Source organism: Phoenix dactylifera, chromosome 5, assembly GCF_051530095.1.
Source record: "Phoenix dactylifera cultivar Ajwa chromosome 5, Ajwa_hap1_PhDact_Kaust_v1.1, whole genome shotgun sequence".
Taxonomy (NCBI): domain Eukaryota; kingdom Viridiplantae; phylum Streptophyta; class Magnoliopsida; order Arecales; family Arecaceae; genus Phoenix; species Phoenix dactylifera.
Genome location: NC_143194.1, coordinates 6,021,585 through 6,045,502, shown reverse-complemented (window position 1 = coordinate 6,045,502; position 23,918 = coordinate 6,021,585). Strand labels below are relative to the sequence as shown.

Here is a 23,918-nt window from a genome sequence, read left to right as displayed (position 1 = left end):
GGATTCAATAAATCCCAACGTTGATAACTAGCTATTAAGTGTTAATTGTATCCTAATAGATGAGCAAGTTACGACAACTATTTATAATTGCTCATAATTTTTTTTATATATACATATACTATCTTTACACTTCTGGTAAATTTGTTTTATGTAGAGAACTCCAATTCAAGGATCGATATGTAAATAAGATGCTGCATAGTTTTGTAGCTTGCTAATTGAAGGGAATATATACATTTTTGAAAAATTCAATGTTGCTTTGAACAAAAAAAGTTTCTGAGAGGCTATCCATCAACATATTATATACATTAATAAATGGACAACCGTTCAACAAATTGATAGTGACACTAGCTCTATACCTTGCAAAAATTTAATTTCATTGATTTCGATAACTTCCAACTTAGAATTATAATGATCTTCATTTGATAGGTATACATAAAATTTACCTACCATTACCATTAATATAAAAAAGAAGGTTACAATTTTGCTATATTGATGCATTTAGTTTGCAGATGTCATTGGTCATATCATAACTATTGGATCTCTTTATCAAATACAAGTCAAGCAAAAGTTGGTTTATAAAAAAAAATTTGGAGATAGAAAATTTAAAGTAACATATATTGACTCAATTGCCTTTTTAGTTATCATTAGACAAAAATATTTTTTATTCCTCCCTCTTTCCTTATGTTTCAAAGTTATGATATTGTTGAATAACCATTTTATTTAGTTTCTAGTGATCAAAAAGCTTTTGTCACCTTCTGCTCCAAATTTGTTGAAGAGTTTAATCAAAACGTTATTTGTGAAAAGAAAAGAGAAGGCCTAGTTGTTATTATTTTGATAGGCATGACCATGAGAACATATAGAGGTTAATTGTTTGTTTGCAATATTTTTAATTATGAAAATCAATATTGTAATCTTTAAAGTACTTTCTCTATTTTGTATCTGTAGAAAAAATATGCTTATCAACATCTTCAGTATCAGGATATTATATGGATATGCAAATGTCGGAAATACTAGAGTACCAAAATAGGTTATGACATAGTTCTTTGACATAATATATTCAACAAAAAAGTTGGATTTATCTACTATGATTTAAATATGCCTATAAATTACGCATAGGATCAAAGCACCAATTGCTCCTATTAGATTCGTAGAACAAAAGTAACAAACTATTGTTAGCCCTCGACAGGAAAGCATCACAAACAAAAAAATGATTGAAGGATCGCTGAAATTGGATCCATATGACTTTCAGGTGCAGTCTGAAATATGATTATATCCGATAATTTGCTTGCACAAGAATCTTGAATTATTTAATATTTTTTAGAGGGTAAAATTCATGTGCAAGATAACTTTAAAATCATTTGACACCTTCTATGGTTGGTGGTATAAAGCATGTTATAGTTGCAGAGCTACAATAAAGATTTATAGTGACAATTCTTTGGGCAACTAATGCGGTAAAAATGATCAACCTTCAATTCCATAGTAAAGTTGCAGTATATTTTTTACTATCATATTTTATTTGCTAGAACTAGATACATTATTGTTTTTCTTAAACAAAAATAACTATTGTATATCCATCCTTGGAAGATATAAATTAAACACTACTGTTGAAGATAAAGTTGGTGCAACGATCTTTATAGAATTTGAAAAATTAGCTCAGCAACTAATTGGTGTCCCGACATTTAACTTGCGATGAATACAAAATATGACAGATTTACTTTTCCAGCTGTTACTAAAAAGATCCTTAATGATACCTACATCTGTCAAATTATATTTGGTTCACAAAATTTTAATGACAACATCTATAATTCAAAATAAATATTTTCCAAAAAGTGAATCTTAACGTAGTGATCTACATGAAAGTTTTGAATCCAGACCTTCTTCATCTCAAGTTTAAGAAAAATATATTATTTTAACTCTCGAAAAATAGATTCATATTAAACTTTTTCAAAAAATTTCTCGTTTCAAAAGAATAACCACATATAAGCTGATAACATACTTTAAATATTGTTACAACTCTGCATTACAATTGCAGAGATTGCGAGAGAGGCAATTTAACTTTTAGCATTTTCTTTCCATTTATTTATTTTTTTCTTTAATAATTTCTAATTCTATTTAATTGCTAAGATTTTATAGGATCTGCTCTTTTTCCAATATAAGGGAACAACCTACGGATGATGAATATTAAAACTAACATAAATTCATCAGTTAAGGAAAAAAACTATTTTTTTTTGTGTGTGTGTATATATATATATATATATATATATGTTGACAAAGTATTGGAAATATTTTTCTTTCGTTCCGGAAAAACCCCGCCACGGAGCGCGGGTTACATTAGTTATTATTATAAGAATAGGGAAAACCCTAAACCCACCCTTCTCTCCCCCGATCCTCCCACTCCCGCCCCACTTTGCTCTCTTCTCCGTTATCTCCGGCGGCCCTCTCTTCGCCGACTCGGTTCCTTCTCTCCGGCGCTCGGCTTCTCTTCACACAGATCCCCCTACTTGGTATCCTCTTCCTCTCCCTCAGTCTCCCTCTCTGTATTATCTCCTGCAGCCAGCTCTCTCTCTGTCTCTGTCTGCTCTCACTGCCGGCAGTCGGAGCCTGGCACCAGGCTAGTTCCTCCTTAGCACATCTCTTGGTCTAGGGTTTTCGTTTTCTCGTTGGACGCCTGACGGGGTTTCTCTGAATGATCGAGATCCGGTCTGGATCGCAGAATGTCAAGTTCATCGAACAGTGGATTATCGTTTCGATCTATTTCCTTATCGATGGTTTCTGCAGTGGAATCTGCTTCGTTTTTTTTTATTTTTATGTTGAGGAGGGTTTACTCTGTAAATTGTCTCATTGAAGTTAGAAATTTGATGACTTTCTTTGTTAATCATATGAAATTTTTGTTTTTTAAAAAATTCTAAGAATTTTATTCCTGCAAAGATTTGATTTTTTTTTTTTTGAATTGGAACTTGAGATTGTTTAATCTGCAGTAAAATATGCATTTTAGTATGATTACATGTGTCCGGTTGGCGTTAAAATGTATTTATATCGTCCACATTTGAAAAAAACTGAAGGGAGAACAAAAAAGGAAGTTAGTTTGTGAATTGCTGTTTGCGTTCTTTTGCGCATGCTCTGGTAGTAGGGAAAATTGGTGTCTTGAGATATAATAAGTGGCTTCTTTATTTATGAAATATGACTCAATGCTAAAAGAAAAACGATATTAAACTTTTAGTATTTAAAGTAGATAATTTGTCAGTAATTATGCATAGTTTTCAGCTACACATCTATTTTTTAAGTAATTTTTAGTTTAAAAAATATTCTTTCTAGGGACAACCTGGTCTGGCTGGTTGACCTGGTGGTCAGACTACTGACCGGATGGACTGGATTGAATGTATGTTGGAAATCCAAATCTAGATGTAAAAGGTGTTGTGAGACTCGTTGTAGCAAAAGTGGAGTTTGTCAGCAGGCAAGAGATTGACCTGGAAGCAATAGCTGCACAAATTGCTATGTTGATATCTGTCTTTTGAACCTTTCTCCTTTTTTTATTCCGCTTTGTTGATTTTATGCTTCTCTGATGTAGCATTGTTCTTTTGCACCTTATTACTGAATGAGCAGGGTCTTTGTCCTTTCTTTTCTTCCAGCCTAGCTGCAACTTCTTTGAACTAAGAATATGGTTGTATTAGGGTAAATGTTTTATAAACTGTCGTTAGACATCTCATCCCATCTTAAGCAACTTGCTTAGTGCCATTTTGGTTCATTGTTTAGTGCTAGCATCTACCTGACCAGGGTTTAATAACTTTAGAAGCATCATTTTTTTGTCTATGTCCATCATGTGTGAGAAGAAAACCATGTTTTTATGCATGATTCTTTATCCTCAAATATATGTTATCTTGGTTATAGCATAGATGAAATGTAAGGGTTGGCAGCTAAGCATGTATTCTTTTTTTTCCCCTGAACTACAGTTGGCAATGGAGCATGGTTCTCTGACTGATTTGAGCTCATCAACATTTTCTTTAATGGATGAGGATCACACATTGGCAAATTCTGTCAGATTCACACTGAATCAAGAGTCAGTACTTTCTTAGCTTAATCAGGTTTTCAATTTGTTGTATTGTATCAAGCAAATGTGAGATTCTTGAATTTGGTTGTATGTATTTTGTCCCATTACCTTTTGCTCATCTGTTAGATGTCTAATGCATTTTGCTTTATCCTAATGCAACGCATCTTTGTAAAACTCTACAGATGACATGCTTAGAACATTGCCTCTTTCAGTCATATATAATTGGATGCTTGAAGCTTACATATACATGAGAATATGACTCTTATATGGCATGAAATATAGAAGATAGTTGTTTAGCAAATTGAAATCTAAATACATTGGCAAACAAGTGTTTGTTAATGCAGTGTAGAGAGTAAGATTACATTTGACTTTTCACTGTTTTGTAGGACCACAAATGTATTTTCAATGATATGTATTTGTGTCATATGTATTATCTTCGTATATTTATTGGTTGTTGTTTAAGGCGAAGACTACGAAATTATGTTATGTGAGAATCAAGTTTCTGCTCAGTTCATTTGTTTGAAATTGACAAAGGCTTGGTTACTGAAAATCACATACGGGTGAGTTGTAAAAGAGCATGAAATCATTATTTTGGTTATTTCTAGTAGGACCCAATAAATAAAAGTTGTAATTCAGAAACACTCTTTAAATGGTTTTGTTTTGAAGGAAAAAGTTGTTTCCCAATGCTAAGATGGATTTTGAATAGGAAAATATGGATATTCTTTTGATAAGCCATGATTGTTTTATTTAAACTGAAATATTAGTATGTACTGGTGATAGCGAAGCAGCAACAAATTAAGTTGAAAACAAACTACAATCTTGAAATCTGTTACTTGACAAAACGTATATAGAATTGTTGCTTTAAAATTATCTAAATTTGAGTTTTGATGAAAACATTATCTCATTTCAAAAAGGAAAGAAAGAAAAAAAGGAAACAATATAAAGTTCTGGCATTGCGGGTGGGAGTTGACATCGCTGAAAGGTTAGAACTTATAACTAACATGCCTATATGAAAAATTGAGAACCTTAGGTGAATCTATGAGCTGGATCAAAAACCTCCATAGTGCACTCTCATCTTCTGCATTACATCATCTTAATTCTATCTATTGTCAAGCAATGTTATGGAGAGGGCAGAAATGAGAGTACTTAAGTAAAATCTGGAGAATGTATTTGTCTGTCTTACCACCTTTAGGTTCAATATTAGTAGCTGCCTACTTTTGTTTCGCATGTTTGACACTGACAATTCAGAAACTATGGCTGCTTAATATGGCTTTGGAACTTCAAAATATATTTGAGTTAGGTTTGTTGTGCCGGTTGGTACCGGTGCGTATTGACCGTATCATATCATACTTGGTATGCCAAATCGAATATTGTACCGGGTGTACCGACACTATTATTATGATGGTACTGCTATGGGTCCGGTACACCGAGATGGCAAACCTTGTATAATTTGAGTTTTTTTTTTCATTTCACTATTTAATTATTCATATTAAAATGACCCATTTTTGCCTTTTTTTTTTCCTGCCTTATTGCAGTCCAAGGGTGGCATTTTGTGGGTATAGCATCCCTCATCCTTCAGATAACAAGGTTAACATAAGAGTCCAAACTACAGGTACCACATGTGCTTTGAAATTTTTCAGGAATTTTTATTTTCTATGCTTGGAACTGCTGTGTTATGTTAATCTTATCTCTGATATGGAACATTTATGCATGGAGAGTATTCTGGGTTTATGAAAGGAATCAATGCACATATCATGCTCATGCTCATGGTTCATATAGATGAAGGCCTATCAAATTTTTATCTTATAATTATGGCTTTTCAAAATAAAGATTCCATCATCCTGGAGCTTGTCAAATTATTCTTTGCAATTATATTTGTAGATGTTCATGTGTGCCATTGCAAACAGTTCCAAATAGAATTTGTTCTGGACATGCTAGAGATGAATCCAGCATCATACCCGCTGAAAATAGGCCTAATTTGTAGCTTGTCATAAGGCTGGAGCATGACGAAAAATAATAGATTCGCAGTATGCATCAGGATCTGGAGCAAAATTGTGGGTGAAACCTCGAATTCACAAAGTAATTGTGATCTGGCAGTCTCTTCCTTTTCATGTGCATATTAATGCAATCTGCTATATTCTTCATTTCAGTTACACTGCATGCACCTCAGCTGTGACCTGAATTTATTTTCTGGCGACATGGGTAGCTACATTTTCAACAAAGTGATGGTAAATTTAGTTGGCAACCAAGTGAACAATATAAATCTAGAGTTCTTCCCTTTCTGGTACTTTGAACCTGTTGACTAGTCATTGTATATTGAGTTGATTATAATATGGTAAGTTGCCTAAGACAGTAATAAAGCTTGTAAATTACTTTGAATGCTTATATAAACTAGTATTTGGCACATGCAACACAGATAGTTCATCTTTAAAAACTGGCAAATATGACACTTCGTTTTTATCTATGACCCCACCAGGGGCACGTCAGTAGCATGACTTATCAATTCCTCCTATCTATGTGATACTGGTGTAAACTATACAAGCATTGTGAAATAGATGAGGGACCTTGGCAGTTTAAGAGGAACTGTTCAAGATTTCATGCTAGTAACAATGAGATAGGCTGCCTTCATGAACTTAATGCGCTAAACTTGACAGAAGACTGTAGCTGAGGCTACACATCACTCTTATCATCAAGCAGCTCCCTACCCTTTATCACTTTTGGTTGATTTTTCTTTGTTCTATATTCTTGTTTCTTATTTTGTTTGTTCAAATGATTCCATATTAGGCTGATCATGACTTGTTGGTCATGCTTCTATGGTTAATAGTTATAGCTAGAATGACACTAGTTAAATGTTAGACATGCTATTTTTCATTCTTTTGAAACTGTGGATCCAAAATGTCAGCCAAAACGTTGGCCAATTTTTAACATGATTATGGATGTTTTCTTTCAGTTTCTGCTCATTTTGATTATATTCGGTTTCATTTAAAATAGAAAGAAATTAGATCAGAATTAAGAATATGACCTTCAACCATCCGAGAATTGATAATATTTGGTTTGCACGCCAAGCTAATGTTGTTTTAAGTTGCTGGCAGCCTTGTTACCACATGGCTTTATTTTGTTTCCAACTCTTATTATTTCTTTCAATGTATTGGTTACATGAGTAGGTGATTCAGCCAAAGATGTACTTAAAGATGCACTCCAGAATTTGATGGTGATGTGCCAGCACGTAAGAACTACATTTGACAAGGCAGTAGCTGATTGTAAAGAGAATCGACCTTCTGAACACATGAATATCGATACCCCTTGAAATGAAAGTAAGGATGAAAGATAAACTGCCAGCATAAAGGACAACTAGATATTTCATTTGCTAGTAGTGGTATTGTTTAAAATCTGGAAAGACTCAGCTATAGCTTCTGTGGTTGTATGTTTCATGGAGTATAGGACACCTCACTCTTTGATGTTACCATGCAGCGGCGATCATGATCTTGGCTACACCATATATGAATTCTTTTTATCTCTCTCACAAAAAAAGGTGAATATTGTATATTATCAAAATTGACCCTTTTTGTTGCTTAATATCTGCTTTCTGGCAGGCAATCGTATATGTGCATATTATTAGTAGAAGATTGCTTGTGTTGGTGATGAGTGAATATAAATTCAACTTGTTTGGGACACTATAATAAATTAATATTTTGTTAAACTTGCCCCATGAGGTCTCACTCAGTTTTAGATACTTTGCCCTTTGTCACTTTGTCTATTCATCGGTGAAGTATATGATTTAAGATATTTTTAACCAGGAAAGAAACCTCTTAGACATGCAAAATAAACCTTCCTATCAGTCATTTTATTCTATAGCAGAACATTAGTAGAAGAAAAGGCATAACCAAATATCCTGTAACTCATTCAGCTTTTGCACATTGGCCAACTTAAGAGACTGATGGTGGTCAGATGATTTATGCACATTAATGCATATTGAATACAAAAATGGGCTAAAAGAAAAGATAACAACAGCAAAAGCTTGCATACTCTTTGAAGACAGTTTTCCAACTGGTTGTCATTCTTCGTCTTTCGCTCTCTTTGATGGCATACGGTAGTCTTAACCACTCAGCATGCTTGCATTACTCTAGCTAGCATCTGCCCTTTTCTTTTCAGCCTCCAACAACCCGAGGCATTTCTTATCAGCAGCAGCAAGCTTTTGGAAGACTACAGAATGGACATAATCTTTATATTTGTTCTCTAAGATTATCTTGCTGCAACAAGGATCTAGTTGTTCTCTGAACATCAGCCACGAGAAGGTGCATACTTTTTGCCTCAGCCTCTACACTAGTTTTAACAGCTTGTCATCGCTAATTCAACCTAACGAATCACATCAATGCCTTCGCCAAAAGACTTCATCTGTCACTAAAATTGGACAGTGTTTTCTGCTGATATAAAATAAGATAGAAAGCACAAACGGCTTTCCTTAATCCAAAGCAGAACTTGAAATTATTCAAGGACTTTAAGACCACTTTTTGTGATGATAACTGGTTGGCAAAGCTACAGAACAGCTAGTCCTGAATACATGGAATCAGCAAAATTTCTCCGCCCAGGATCATACATACATTGAAGTTCTATTAAACCAAGTAAAGGGATAACATGAGAGAACACAAAAATGAAGTATAACAAAAGGCAACTCGATGTTGAACTAAACTGATTGTTAATGGTGGTGATGCTACAATCAGATGGTGCAGTCAATGGAATTGCCAGCTAAACTGATTGTAAGCAGCTCTCTGTCTGTTTAGTTTCGATGGTAGGCTGTTCAGAGAATAGCTTTGGTACCACCTTAACTTGGCTATGTTTCGCTGTGTTAGCAGGGCAGCACTAGGGTTGCAAGTGTGGGGTGGGGGATGCCGACAAGTAAAAAACATGTCAGGGGCTTATAGTGCCAAGTAACTTCTGTAGGATTGCTAGATCCTCTATCATGGTATACCGTACCAATCTGAACTCGATAATATAAGCATACTGTACCATACTAGTTCGACATCAGTAACCAGTACGAGTGGCGTACCGACACTTAGTAAGTCCAAAAAACTTCGTATCGTACCGTATTGATACTGTACTAATGTGGCACCAATATGGGGTTCGGTACCGAGACGGCGAACTTTGCCCTCTACTTTTTTTTTTGGTAGAATCGACATTTCATATCATTTTCAAATGAGTACAGCCAGACAAGTCAAAAGAAAGAAAACAGTGCAAAGAAAGAGGGATATCTACGGCCCTCGACCAGATGAACTCTCCGGAGTGCCGGGCCACGAAAGAGGCAACCCAATCAGCAGCACCGTTTGCCTCCCGAAACACGTGTGCTACCTGAAAGTGCTCTATCTTTCTGACTAGTCTGCAGGTCTCACCAATCAAAGGATGGCCATCCCCATAGCGATTCACTCCCCGTATCCAATCAATTACCGTAGAGGAATCCCCCTCAAAGTATACTCGATCAGCTCTAAGTACTCTCCTCGCATAGGAGAGACATTTCCAAGCAGCCCGGAGCTCCGCCTCAATGACAGTCAAGCCAATGGTGCGCCGCTCTCCCGCCACAACCAGCGAGCCCTAATAGTCTCTGATAACAAATTCTACTCCTCCATGCAAACCATCCGCTGAATAAGCTGCCATCGAAATGGACTTTGAGATGACCAGAAGGTGGGGATACCCATGAAAAATGGGCAAACCTGGGCGCTGTGACAGCGAAAAGGGTATTCCAAATGTCCCTGACCATTCCAGAGGATCTAGATGCGGAACTTTGCCCGCTACTTCAGAAGAGGAGTTTTGGGTATTACTCACCCTCACGCACTCAAGTAGAATTTCATAATCAGAAAGGGATTTAAGTTCAACCCCAAGCTTTGAAATCCAATCTAAATTTTAGAACATAGTTTGTTTGAGAGCGGCTAGGAGTTTGAAAGTAGATCAAATTCTGAATCTTCTAGAAATTTCTGGAGAGTTAAAATCTAGAGCACATGAGGACTAACTTAAATCCTAGTCTAGGCATGCATGCATCACAAAAGCAGATAAGGTCTAAAATATAGCTAGGTTAATAAAAATTGAGCTCCGGTACCACGTTTGTTGACGCTGGTGGGGTCCGCTTGAATAGCTCCAAAGAGGGCAATCAACAAGTAGAACTAGCCGTGTGAAAAATTAAATAATCTACGAGATAATTTAAATAACTTAAATGGAAGAAAGCAGTCATTATTAAAAATATAGAGGCTAGGGAAACTAATTAACCAAATTATCTTAAAGTGACTGGTATCTTACCATGTTGTTATCAAGACTCAAGAGGGCTCTGCCATTGCTAAGGACTCCACCAACTTATAAAGACTTTATTAACTAACTACACTGCTGATTTGCGAAATATACTAGGGCATGCGTAGAAGAAAAATTTAAAACAACCATGAATTAACATGTAGAAAAGAGAAGGCAAATTTAATTAAACTATGGAAAATTGAAGTATATAGGGGATATTTATAGTCTCTAAGCCCATTTACAATGATAGGGATTGCACGGGGGGTTCTATATACACCCCCCCTATTGCTAAGGACACCCCCCAAAAATCAAAAAAAAAAAACCCAAACTAACCTTTAGTGTAATTACCATATTGCCCTTGAAATTTTCTCAGTACACCCCCCTTCCTCCTCCTCCGTTTCGTTTTGAAAAGAAAAAAAAAACACCCCTCAAACCCCCCTTAAACCCCTCGATCCATTTACATCGTTTAGGCGATCTTTGAAGGAGATTTAAGCCCCATTCGAAGCATGGACAAGCAACTAGTGATTTGGGACGAAGAATCGGCCGCAAAGGTACGTGTTCCACCTTGTTTCGAAATTTTTTTTTTTCACGGTTCGTGCTCCGTTCGGCACTGAATCGCCGAACAAAAGGCTTCTGTTCGGCTGAACAGTGCCGAACAGAAGCCTTCTGTTCGGCTGCACAGTGCCGAACAGAAGGCTTCTGTCCGGCACTGTGCAGCCGAACAGAAGGGTTCTGTCCGGCTCTGTGCAGCCGAACAGAAGCCTTCTGTTTGGCACTGTGCAGCCGAACAGAAGGCTTCTGGTGCCAAATCGCGTGCCGTGCTGAATTTTATGCCGAACAGATTCTCTGATTCATTAATTCTTGGTGATAAATTATTTTATATGTAGGGCTATGCTACAACCGAATCGAGTATAATTGGATCAGAATTTGTACTGGATTACACAAGCGAATTTACAACTTACGAGGTATTATAATGTATTGTGCAATTTTGTATTAGTTTAGCGAGCTATTTTTACAACTGTGTACTTACATAAATTGTTTAATATATAGATCTTCAAGAGTAGAGAGGACTTGTGTAATTGGTGTCGTGAAGCTGGGAGGCGAAATGGTTTTGTTGTTGTAATCAAATCATCCGATGCAGGTACCATTTCTAAGAAACCCAGAATTACGTTAGGTTGTGAGAGGGGTGGGACGTACCGAACCAAAAAAGAAAAGCGAATAAAGACTGCCTGTGGGACAAAGAAGTGTGGATGCCCTTTTGCATTAAGAGGAAAGAAATTGGATACTGCGGATGATTGGATATTACTGGTCGTATGTGGAGTGCACAATCATCCCGCTGTAGAGAATCTGGAGGGGCACTCATATGCAGGGAGATTATCTGAGCAGGAGACGGAATTGTTAGTGGATATGTCGAAGAGTTTGGTTCGTCCAAAGGACATATTATCCACATTGAAGGAAAGAGATGCCCTCAATGTTACGACTATCAAGACTATCTACAATGTACGTCAACGGTTTAAGGTTGTAGAGAAAGCCGGGAGGTCTGAAATGCAACATCTATTAGGTAAATTATCAGAGGCTAAATATATTGAGTGGCATAGGAATTGTACTAATACGGATGTTGTGCATGACTTATTTTGGGCACACCCTGGCAGCATTAATTTGTTCCGTGCATTTCCCCGTGTGTTGATAATGGATTGCACGTACAAGACGAATAGGTATCGTCTTCCGCTCTTAGAGATTGTGGGGGTGACATCTACTGACATAACATTTTCAATTGCTTTTGTATACTTAAATTCTGAGCGGGAAGAAAGCTATACTTGGGCATTAGAGAGATTGCGCAGTGTCATAGCTGATGATGTTTTGCCTGAGTTGATTGTTACAGATAGAGACTTGGCTTTGATGAATGCAATTCATAGAGTATTTCCTACTGCTAGACATTTATTATGTAGATGGCATATTAGTAGGAATGTTTTGGCCAAGTGCAAAATTTTTTTCGAATTGAAGGAGAAATGGAATAAATTTATTATGAGTTGGAATGTACTAGTGCTGTCCTCCACGGAAGATGAGTATAATGATCGCTGGAGTGCACTGCAGAGAGAGTTCGGTACCTATCCAGATGCACTACAGTATGTGTCAGATACTTGGCTGAGCAAATACAAGGAAAGATTTGTTGCGGCGTGGACGGATACATGCAGGCACTACGGAAATGTGACGACAAATAGGTATCACAAATAAAGACTCATTTAATTTTAATTTGCCTCAATTGTTATATCTAACTTTCATTTGTTTACTAGGGTCGAGAGTGCACATGCAAAGCTCAAAAAGCAGCTTGGATCAAGCCAAGGAAGTTTCGAGTCATCTTGGACTAGAATACATGGATTGATTGAGTTGCAGCACAGCTCCGTTAAAGCCTCATTGGAGAATAGTTTATTGGTAGTGCAGCACAACTTCAAGCCAGCTGAATTCAAAGAGTTGCGAGGTTTCATATCTATAAGTGCGTTAAATCATGTCCTCGCCCAATCGAAACGAGCCAATTCAGTTGGGTTTGATGATTCAAATTGTGGGTGCGCTATTCGACGCACACATGGTATACCATGTGCTCACCAGATTGCGCGGTACAGGGTGGAAGGTCGGCCCATTCCTCTCGACTGCATAGATCCTCATTGGAGGAAACTTGATATTGTGCCTACCCCCCCGTGCAGCCAATTCAGTTGAGTTGTGATGCAGAGTTAGATTTGATTGCGCTACGATTCAAGAAGTTAGATGGGGCTTCTCAATTGCAGATGATCAAGAAGTTACGAGAGATTGCAAGTCCAGATAGTACACCTCTTTTAGAGCCTGCAAAACGAAAGACCGGTTCACGTGGGCGCGCTTCAATGAAGGTTGATACGTCTACTCGACGTGACCCGTCTGCGTTTGAGTTGGTTCTATCTGGACAGGATAGTTATTCACCTGGTGTTGAGAAAGTTACCATCCGCAATCCATCTACTCAGATTCAAAAGAGGCGGCCCAAGCAAAAGGTAAGTACCAAATATTTATTTCCTTACAATAGCTATCACAATGTCTACGGGACGGTCCGTGCCGTGCCGGTATATGATGTGCCGATACGGGACGTGCCGTGCCGAGATGTGCCGATACGGGACATGTCGGGACGTGCCGTGCCGAGATGTGCCGATACGGGACATGTCGGGACGTGCCGTGCCGAGATGTGCCGATACGGGATGTGCCGTGCCGAGATGTGCCGATACGGGACATGTCGGTACGTGCCGTGCCGAGATGTGCCGATACGGGACATGTCGGGACGTGCCGTGCCGTGCCGGTACGGGATGTGCTGAGACGGATAACTATTTGGATATTTCTGCCATTGTTACATATTTTCTATCATTTGATATTATTTGCAGGTTTTTCGTACTAGAGCCCAGTCACATACGCCCATTATCTATATTGATGCTATTCCTTCTGCCTTGAGACCATACATCCAGCATATCAAGGATGTAAAAGCTGATGGGAATTGCGGATTTAGGGCAATAGCTGACTTACTGGGATTTGGAGAAGATGACTGGGTGCGTGTTAGGAAGGATTTATTGCAAGAGTTGCAATGTCATTCGGACCACTATCGCACATTATATGGTGTGGAAGGGACGATTGCTGAGATCACTCATGCATTATCATATTATGATGATTGTCCACCATATGACAGATGGATGACTATGCCGGACATGGGTCATCTTATAGCATCCTGCTATAATGTTGTCCTATACCATCTCTCGTTGCAACAATGTCTGACCTTCCTACCTCTGCGTTCTGTGCCAGTACCTCTTCTATCCCGCAAAGATATCGCTATCGGATTCGTAAATGGAAATCATTTTGTTGAGGTACTACGTTCACAACACTTGCGAATATTTAATTTTGCTTATTTAATTTTGCTTATTTATAATTTTGTAGCTATTAATATTTTCTTATTTCTAATTTTGAAGGTGTTCTTGTTGCCGGGACATCCCGTTCCGCCAGTAGCGACCAACTGGCGAAAATATCATCTTCCTTGTGCTACCGGATGGAAAAATTCATATGAAGCCCGGATTCAACAGTTCAAAGAGAGCATCTCACCTAATGTTATAATTAGCGAGACAGTAGAGTTAGATTGATTGTTTATATATGTACAATTTTTGAAAGTTGTAAATTTTTTTGGGCTCTTAGAGTCATGTACTGTGAAACTCCATCATCAATATAAATCAAAAAATATCTGTCTTCGCATTGTTAGATTGATTGTTATGTGCACTGTTATATTTGTGTAAAATAGAACGAGCCAGGCTTTACAAAGATTACACGTAAATGTACCAAAAATATATATTTTTCATTAATATCAACAGTTTCAAATTACACAAAAAAAAAAGTCGAAGCTACATAATCAAAATAAAGGCTCCATCATCAATCCCTATGACGCCGTCGTCGACGCGTGTACTGCTGTACGTCCGAATGAGAGGGTGCTGGATCCGAATGAGAGGGTGCTGTACTCGGGCCAGGCTCATCACCCAGAAGTAACTGATGCATCTGACAAATAGCATGAAATAGGTGCCCGGTAGAGTTGGGCAACGGGCCGTGCCGGGCCGGCCCGGCCCAGGCCCCCCGGGCCCAAATTCTAAGCGGGCCGTGCCTGGCACGGCCCGTGAGGCACGGAAGGCCAGCCCGGCCCGGCCCCCGGCCCCTCTATTGGTGGGCCGGGCCGGGCACGGCACGGCACGGGCCGTGCCAGGCACGGCCCGTAACGGGCGCAAACGGGCCGTGCCAGGCACGGCCTGCAACGTCTCTAAAGGGGCCGTGCCTGGCACGGCCCGTAACGGCTCCAGACGGGCCGTGCCTGGCACGGCCGGTCTGGAGAGGGGGAGGGAAAATAGCCATTTCCAACGACTATTTTCGGAAAAAAGTCGATTTTACCCCTCCCAACAGTCCAATAACGGCTGAATGGAGGGGTATTTTGGGAAAAAAAAATTTTGGGCTTCTATAAATAGCCCATTCCTCCCTCATTCTCACCACACCAAACCTCTCATTCTCTCCTTCTCTACTGCTATTATTTCTCTCCTCTAAAGTGCTCTTCTAGCAATTTAATTTTTAGTTTGTTCAAGTGCTACACAAGAGGAGGTTCCTGTTGAGAAGAGAAGGTCGCTTCTGTTGAGAGCACAAGAGGAAGCTCGGAATCTCCGCTCTGCCTCTGCCCTCCGACCCTCTACTCAATTCCTCCTTGCGGTTAGTTTTTATTTTTTGAATTAATCATAGATATGTCATCTTTTGAGGAAAGTCAGTTTGGCATTCCTGTTTCTGAGAGAGAAGAAACTAATCCCCAACCCCCTGTTCCTAGTTCCTCTAGAACTGGTGAACCGAGTGAAGGTCAAACCTCTTCTCGTAAGAGGACTAGTACTGTATGGAATGAATTTGATAGAGTTATGGTTGAGGGAGTCTGGAAAGCTAAATGTAAAAAATGTGCCAAACTTTATAGTTGTAGTAGTAGTGGGGGAACAGGGCATTTAAAAAGACATCAAGAGAGTCATAGGATGCATGATTCTCATGCTCAAACTCAAAATAGCCTTAATATACAAGGGGGATTACTTGTAGGTAATTTTGCATATAATCATGAAAATCAAAGAAAAGCACTTGTAAAATGGATAGTTAAGGATGAATTACCTTTTAGTTTATGTGAATCTTTTAATTTTGAAGAATATGTTCAATTAAACCTACAACCTGCTTACAAAAGAACTAGTAGGCGTACATTTAGAAGAGTAGCTATGACCAATTTTTTAGCAATGAAACAAAATTTAATTGAAACACTTTCTACTTTAAATGTAAAAATTTCATTAACTTCTGATATTTGGTCAGCATCTGTAGGTAGTAATTGTTTTATTGCCATTACTGCTCATTATATTGATAATGATTGGCAATTAAATAAACGTATTCTTGCTTTTCGTGCTTTTGATTTTCCACATTCTGGGCAACAAATTTCAAATATAATTTATCAAACTGCATGTTCATATAATATTAATGATAAAATTATGTCTATTACTTTTGATAATGCATCTAATAATAATTCTGCTGTTGTATTATTAAAAGACTCATTGCATCCCATATTAGATGGAAATTTACTGCATATTAGATGTGCATGTCATATCTTAAATCTTTCTGTTCAAGCTGGCATGGGCATGATTCAAGATGTGATTTCAAAAATTAGAAATGCAGTTTCTTTTATTCATGCTTCTAGATCAAGACTTCAAGAATTTAAGAAATTATGCATAAATCATGGTAAACGTTTTAAAAAATTTAAACTTGATGTAATTACTCGTTGGAACTCCACATATAGCATGATACATGATGCATACCCATATAAAAATTTATTAAGTGCATATATTAATGATCGTGGATTAGGATTTACATTGACTGAAACTGATTGGAATAAAGAAAAAATTTTGGAAGATTTTTTGCTTAGTTTTTATAATGCTACCAATGTTCTTTCTGGTATTTATTACCCTACTTCATGTTCATTTTTACAACAAGCATATATAATTAGTCAAAAATTTGCAGAACATAGATATGATGATGTTTTAATGCCTATTATTCACCTAATGGAATCTAAATGGAATGAGTATTGGGACAGGATATGTCCTATGCATAACTTAGCTGCTGTATTTGATCCTAGAGTTAAATTAAATGGCGTGCTAATTTTACTTGATGCATACGCTGAAAATATGAATCAAGATGCTGAATCTGCTAAAGATGAGGTAAGACAACTTCTTTATGATATTTATGCTATATATGATGAAAAAATTCGTGGATCTAGAACACAAATACAAACCTCTATTCCTCCTTCTAGTAGTTCTCGTTCGTCATCTATTTTTTCATTCATTGCACAGAGAAGACACACACATGCTTCAAGTTCCTCTTCATCTTCTTCATCTTTAAGTAGTGAACTAGAATTTTATTTACGAAATGATCTTCAGTCTGCATATGATGAAAATCAAATAGAGAATCTAGATGTATTATCTTGGTGGAAGAGTGTTAGAAATCAATATCCTGTTATGTCTGCAATTGCACGCGATATTTTAGCTGTGCCGATGTCCACGGTAGCATCGGAATCCGCTTTTAGTGCAGGTCGGCGTGTTCTTGACGAAAAGAGAAGTAGGATGACGGGCGAAACGGTGGAGATGCTTCTCTGCTTCAAGGATTGGCTGGATGCTGAGGCAAGACTTCAAGATAAAGGTGGACATAATACAACATCCTCTGATGATGATGATACAAACACTACTGAAGACTGAAGACTGAAGACTGAAGACTGAAGACTGAAGACTGAAGACTGAAGAGTGAATACTGATTCACTGAATCACTGATGATTAGTAAGATTTCTTAATTTTTTATAATTGTACATTTTTATTGTATTCTGGAGGTCAGACCAAGGTCCAAACCTCGACCCTTTCTTAGTTTCTTATTGTATTCTAGAATCTAGAGGTCAGACCAAGGTCCAAACCTCCCTTCATGTACCATTTTGATTTAAATTAATAAACTGGTAGGGGTCTATGCCAAACCTCCCACCATTAAGGTGGCTTTATATTCATAAATCAAGATTTCTTAGTATTCAATATTTATTAATTTATTAAAAAAATTTTATCGGGCCGAGCCGGGCCCAGGCCCGGACCGTGCCAGGCTCGCGTGCCAGCCCGGCCCAGGCCCTTATGGGCCGTGCCGTGCTGGCCCGCGGGCCGTGCCGTGCTTGGCCCGCGGCCCGCGGGCCTAGACCGGGCCGTGCCGGCCCAGGCCCGAAGCGGGCCGTGCCTGGCACGGCCCGCTGGCCAGGAACCTCTAGCCCAGCACGGCCCTATCAAAGGGGCCGCGCCAGGCACGGCCCGGCACTGTAGCTGGCGGGCCGTGCCAGGCACGGCCCGCTTCGTGCCGTGCCGTGCCGGGCCGTGGGTGGCCCGGCCCAGTGCCCATCTCTAGTGCCCGGCACCTAGTGACGTAGCCTCTGAGGGACCCATCCGTACAATGTCGGTACTGATACCGAGTGCATCTGCAATACGCCGCCGGTGCATGTCAGCATCATCATGACCTCCTCTAGCTCCAGAATGAGTACTCGAGCGCAGATGAGGAGGCTGAACTGCAACGTGCGTGATACGGAGATACCACTCCATGTATCCCGGTACGCTGTCTGATGGCCGGGTAACTGGGTGGCTCCTGCTCGCCTGGCTCAGCACGTGGTCCTCCCACCGCTCCCAAAGCTGATCCATATAGGAGTAATGTATCCGGTACGAGCCTGCTGTGGAACCTCTGTTGGCTCGCGTAGGGGCTAGTGGCGCTCGAGGGATGGTCTGAATACGACCAAACTGTCTAAGAACCCTTTCTGGATGATAGGGTTCTACGATATCAAGGCACTTGATGGAGCCACTAAAAAATGCGATATCAACATATGGGCGATCTCCCCGAAGCCGATGATGGGGATCCCAAATAACCTGCAAAACAAAAGGTCCATTTCAGTTTTATACTATATCGCATATTAAAAGTACTGACAAACACAAGCAAATGGTAATATGATACGTACCTCATCGATGCTCAAAAGGTCCAATGACTCACGTAGAACCACTAAATGGTCCATCGTGGTACGGGATGGAGTACCGGGCATCCAGCGGTGCACGTGGGGACTGGCATCAGTATACTCAAGCGACGGGTGAGGACTGAGTGCTGGAAAATGCTCATAAATCCATGCCTGTAGAAGCGTCATATAACCACTGTTCTGTCTCACTGATGACCTCGACGCAATCCCCAACTGTCGATACAAATATGCTAAGGCAGCTGTACCCCAGGCATATGTGCTCACCCTATCCAGATCCCGCAGTAAACACAGATACGCTATAGGCACCCTGGTCCCACTCTTATCAGCAAAGAGTGTGCAGCCTAACAAAAATAACAAATAGGCTCGTGCTGCACACTCTATCCTCTGCTGGCTGTCTCTATCAGATACAGAGTGAAACTGAGTCCTCAGCCACTCCATCCTCACAGACTGACCGCGCGATGACAGTACCTCCTGACGCGCGTCTCCAGCTGACACCCCCAACAACTCCACAAGTAGCTCCTCAGCATCCCGATCACTCATCCTCTCAGGAGAAACTGCTACTGAGGCACCTGCGACAGGAATCCCTAAAATGGCGGATACATCATCCAACGTGATAGTGATCTCGCCAAATGGTATATGGAAGGTGTTCGTCTCGGGCTGCCATCTCTCTACGAAGCCCGAAATCAGAATCTTATCGGTGAATCGATAAGAGCACTGTACTAACTCTATGAGGCCCGACTGCCTCAATAGTGCTTTGAACCTGGTATTTGGTTGGTTTGAAGACCACCACTTCCATTCACCAACCTTGGCAGTATAGTTCATGCACTTTAGTGGAGCCCGTTCCTGTAATATAAATGTATAATTACTACTACTTTATAAAACATCAATAAACAAAATATAATGCTATAACAAATAAACAATACCTGTTGCCTCCAGATGGAAGCTGCTATATGCGTCCTGAAACTGATCAGGACGGACTCATCCTCTGGACCTCCTGGACATGGTCCAACGGACTCATCGTCTTCGCCCCTAGCGGGCATATCATCATGCTCTGACTCAGGAGAGGGCGATGGCATATGAGCAGGCTCGGGAGAAGCAATCCTAGCACGACGTCTCCTAGCTGACGCCGTAGGTCTAACTCTGGAGGGACCGGGATCCATGTCTGAAAATATAGAAATTCAATGTTAGGCTATATCAAAGAAAATAATTCAATTGCATACATAAATGATAAATGATAAAACAAGCCAAAAAAGAAACAAGTTACTTCTTGGAATCTACATGATTGGGTTTTGTGATAAATAATTCAATGTTACTTCAATTGCATACATAAATGATAATTCAAAAGTATACGACTCGTAAACTCAAGACATAACTCAATAATAGACTTTACCTAAAACTATGCCGCAGTTCTTAGTTTTTGTTTTTAGTTTTTGTTCGTTAACTAATGTTGTGGTTTTATTATTTGATAGAGCATTTGATATGAGATAATCATTCCAAGATCAAGAATGACATCGATGAAGGTAACAAGATCATCATATTTGGATGCACCATGTTAATGCTATATGATAATGATTCTAAATTATCCCTACTTCTCAAATTACTATCTAATCTAGTAATGAAAAACTTGTCCTTGATGTTGGGTATCCAATTCACCCTAAGGACGTGATCTAGGCTAAAATTTGGGAATAAAAATAATCCTTAGTCTAGCAACAGAAAAAAAAAAAAAAATTGGATTCGGCCCCATGGGGACCAAGATACATTGGGTCGGCCCCATGGGGCCGAACCAATGTATTTTGGTCGGCCCCATGGGGCCGACCCAATTGCAGCGGGTCGGCCCCATGGGGCCGAACCGAAGGCACTGGTTCAAAGAACCAGTGCCGAACGATTTGGGGAGGCGGGGGGGGGGGGGGGGGGGGAGCTACCTCGAGGTGGTCGTGGAGGCGCCGGCGAGGTGCTCGTTGCTCGGGAGATGGCCGGGGAGGTGGTTCCGGGAGAAGCCGGCGAGGTGGTCGGAGATCGGGAGAATGCCGGCGACGAGATGGAGAAGGGGGAACGGGGGGGTTTTGGGCGTTGGCGAGGTGCTTTGGGCGGAACAGTTCAAAGGGAGACGGAGGGGGTTTGGCCGCCGGCGAGGTGCTTGAGGCGAGGTTTTTTGGGCGGAAGGGAGAAGCCGGCGGGTGTTTTGGAGGGGAAGAGCGGGGTGGGGGGGGGGGGGTTTGGGGGGTGTAGAGAGCAATTTAGGTGAGGGGGTGGGGAGGGTGGGGGGTAATTTAGGAATTTTTAATTTTTTAGGGGTGTCCTTAGCAAATGGGGGGGTGTAGAGAGTATTTAATTTTTTTTTAATTTTTTTTTAATTTTTGGGGGGTGTCCTGAGCAATAGGGGGGGTGTATATAGAACCACCCGGATTGCACGTACCTCAGAGTTCGAAAAGAACAAGAAAACATGGTCTTAAAATCTCTAAGAAAGCTATAATGATGTGGAAGAGCTTCTAGGAAGGAAAATAGAACTGATGGTGATAAGGCTATGGCTTGAGTAGCCAGTCTTTGGATCTAGCTTTTCGGATAGTGACCACCTACCATCCTATTCGGACGATGATTTCCCTATTGTTGGATCAGATGGTATTTAATTGGGTCCGACTAGTTGCTTCATAGGGAAGTCTTACAATTAGATCTGATGGCGAACTTTCTACCTTGGATGCTCTTGATCAATCTTGGGTCCTCTTGATCTTGACTGGGGCTTGGGATGGGTCCTGCTGCATCAACGGGTTACAATTGGAGAGCAGTTTACTATCTCAAAATTGCTTCCAGATAAAAAAAAAGAAGATAATTTGAACACCTCTAAAACCTATGTATTGAGTGGGCAGCAAACATGCATTATTTCATATTATTTAAAATATTCATTTTTGACCTGTTGATACATAGGCTAAAGTTATCTAAATTAGATGATCTTTAATGTATAACTAATTTAGAGGCATTAGATCACATCGTTAATAATTCGGATCACTCATATCGGGCGCTAGTCAAGACCTACCAGATTAGACTTGGAATTTGGTGAGCTGGATTTTAATCCACCTCAGACATATAAACATATATATGTATATGCGTATGTACATAAACACATACATACATACATACCTTATATACATACGTTTACGTATATGTGTGTATGTATGTATGTATATTTGTGTGTGTAGTCTTATTAGTTTTCTTGTTTATTTAAGAGTTTGTTTGCTTGGGAGTTTCCCATGCTAGATTACTATGCTTGGTATAAAAAGAGGATGAGAGAGATGGTAAAATAAATGGTAGATATTGAGAGAGAAGATAAAACAAATACCACCAGGAAGATGGTATTTTTTTTCATGTTAGATTATCAAGTAGAAGCAATTTGAAAATATCATTGCTTGATGAAAACATTTTCACTTATATTATATTAATATTATATTAAGAACATTACATTATATAACTAATAGTAATTATTATTGTAGTATTATTTAATATAATATATATTTATAATATGTAATTAATATATCATAACTATATATTTGTATTAATTATTCAAAAATATGATAAACATATTATTTCTAATATATTAATAAATATTTTAATCATTGCCATATGAATAAATATACTATTTTTTAATAAACATATTAATTATATATTATTTTGTATAGTTAATAAATTAACTAATAAATAGTCTGTTAATACGTCAATATATTTAGTATAACTAATGGAATTTATTTATAATTAATACAATAAATTACTATATTATAATTAAATTAAAAATACTAGTAATATTAATAATATTATTAATTTATTAATATATTTATTAATAATTATTAATTATTAAATTAAAATATTTATTAACTTATGTAAATATATTTTAATATTCAAAATGGTCCATATTGACAATCTTTAGGTAAGTGGGTCATAAATGGCTAACAAATGGACCAAACAAACAATTATTATTTGAATTATTTATTGAAGGGTATTGCTAAAAATTTGGCAATATTTGCATATAAGATTACCTTCAACCAAATATAGCAATTTTTTTCTGGCGCCTTTTTCTAAAGTAATTTTTTCACAACCAAATATGTTAAAATTTATTTTTTTCCATAATTATTTTTTAGATAAATAATTTTAGGAATTGTTAGATGACCTCGTAATCTGACATATCTCAACCATACAAACTATAGTTAATATTCTAGTAATTAGTGGACCAATAAAAAATGAGATTCTTTTTAAAGAAATACAAATGGAAATGCGCCATCTGGATTAATCCCTACTAGTGAAAAATAATTTAACAATATTTAGTAATCTAGAGACCTATTATCATATATTGCACATCTTTTATGTGTTGAAAGATGGAGATACGCCACTGAGGTGGTAACTCAGTGGAACTGGGCCTTACTTCTAACCAAACAGTTCCGAGTTCGAAACGCGCAGCATTGATTAAATTGTGGAGACCGGATGCTCCCTGCTCGATCGTGGGGTTTGGGAGGGCTTATTGGTCTGCTGGTAGCCTCGGTGGTGCTAAGTGTGACGTACTCATACGGACGGTATATAATCATGTCGGAGCCCAGAGGGATGACGAGCCGGGCCCACGGGTGGGGAGGATATGAGTAAAACCAGCCGGCGTGCCCAACACATGGTCATTTCTGTCCGCATCGATCATTCTACTGGCAGGGTGGGGGCTCAGTGGATGCTGCTACACGGGGGTGGATTTTTTCCTTCCTCCCCCCTTTCTTTTTTCTTTTTTTTTAGCAAAAATAAAAAAAATAAAAATGATGGAGACACGCCATATCAAAATTGTAATCCCAAACTACTGGACGTCTGCATGTTTCTTTTTTGCTTACCTACTGTCGGGCTCGTTTTGCACAGCTTGCGCTTGCTAGTACATTTGGGGAAAGCACTTTCCTGTTATGGAAAATGACTTGTACCCTTGCCTTCTGTCTGTTTCCGGAAAAGGATAATTATCTTTTTAAAAATTGCTGACAACTAAATTCCAAA

General features: G+C 38.9%; 1 protein-coding gene and 1 long non-coding RNA gene across 2 annotated transcripts; one reads left to right on the top strand and one right to left on the bottom strand.

Moving 5' to 3' along the window:
* Positions 1-2,329: 2,329 nt before the first annotated feature.
* Positions 2,330-7,748, top strand: RPC14 (RNApolymerase 14 kDa subunit). Its single transcript, XM_008814245.6, has 4 exons — positions 2,330-2,504; positions 3,951-4,057; positions 5,584-5,660; positions 7,213-7,748. The coding sequence occupies exons 2-4, from the start codon at positions 3,957-3,959 to the stop codon at positions 7,353-7,355; spliced, it is 321 nt and encodes a 106-aa protein (XP_008812467.3). The 5' UTR covers positions 2,330-2,504; positions 3,951-3,956; the 3' UTR covers positions 7,356-7,748.
* Positions 7,749-17,157: 9,409 nt separating this feature from the next.
* Positions 17,158-17,907, bottom strand: LOC149753437 (uncharacterized). Its single transcript, XR_016413122.1, has 2 exons — positions 17,832-17,907; positions 17,158-17,769 (listed from the first exon to the last, which is right to left on the bottom strand). It is a non-coding gene; the product is annotated as an uncharacterized LOC149753437 (long non-coding RNA).
* Positions 17,908-23,918: the final 6,011 nt, after the last annotated feature.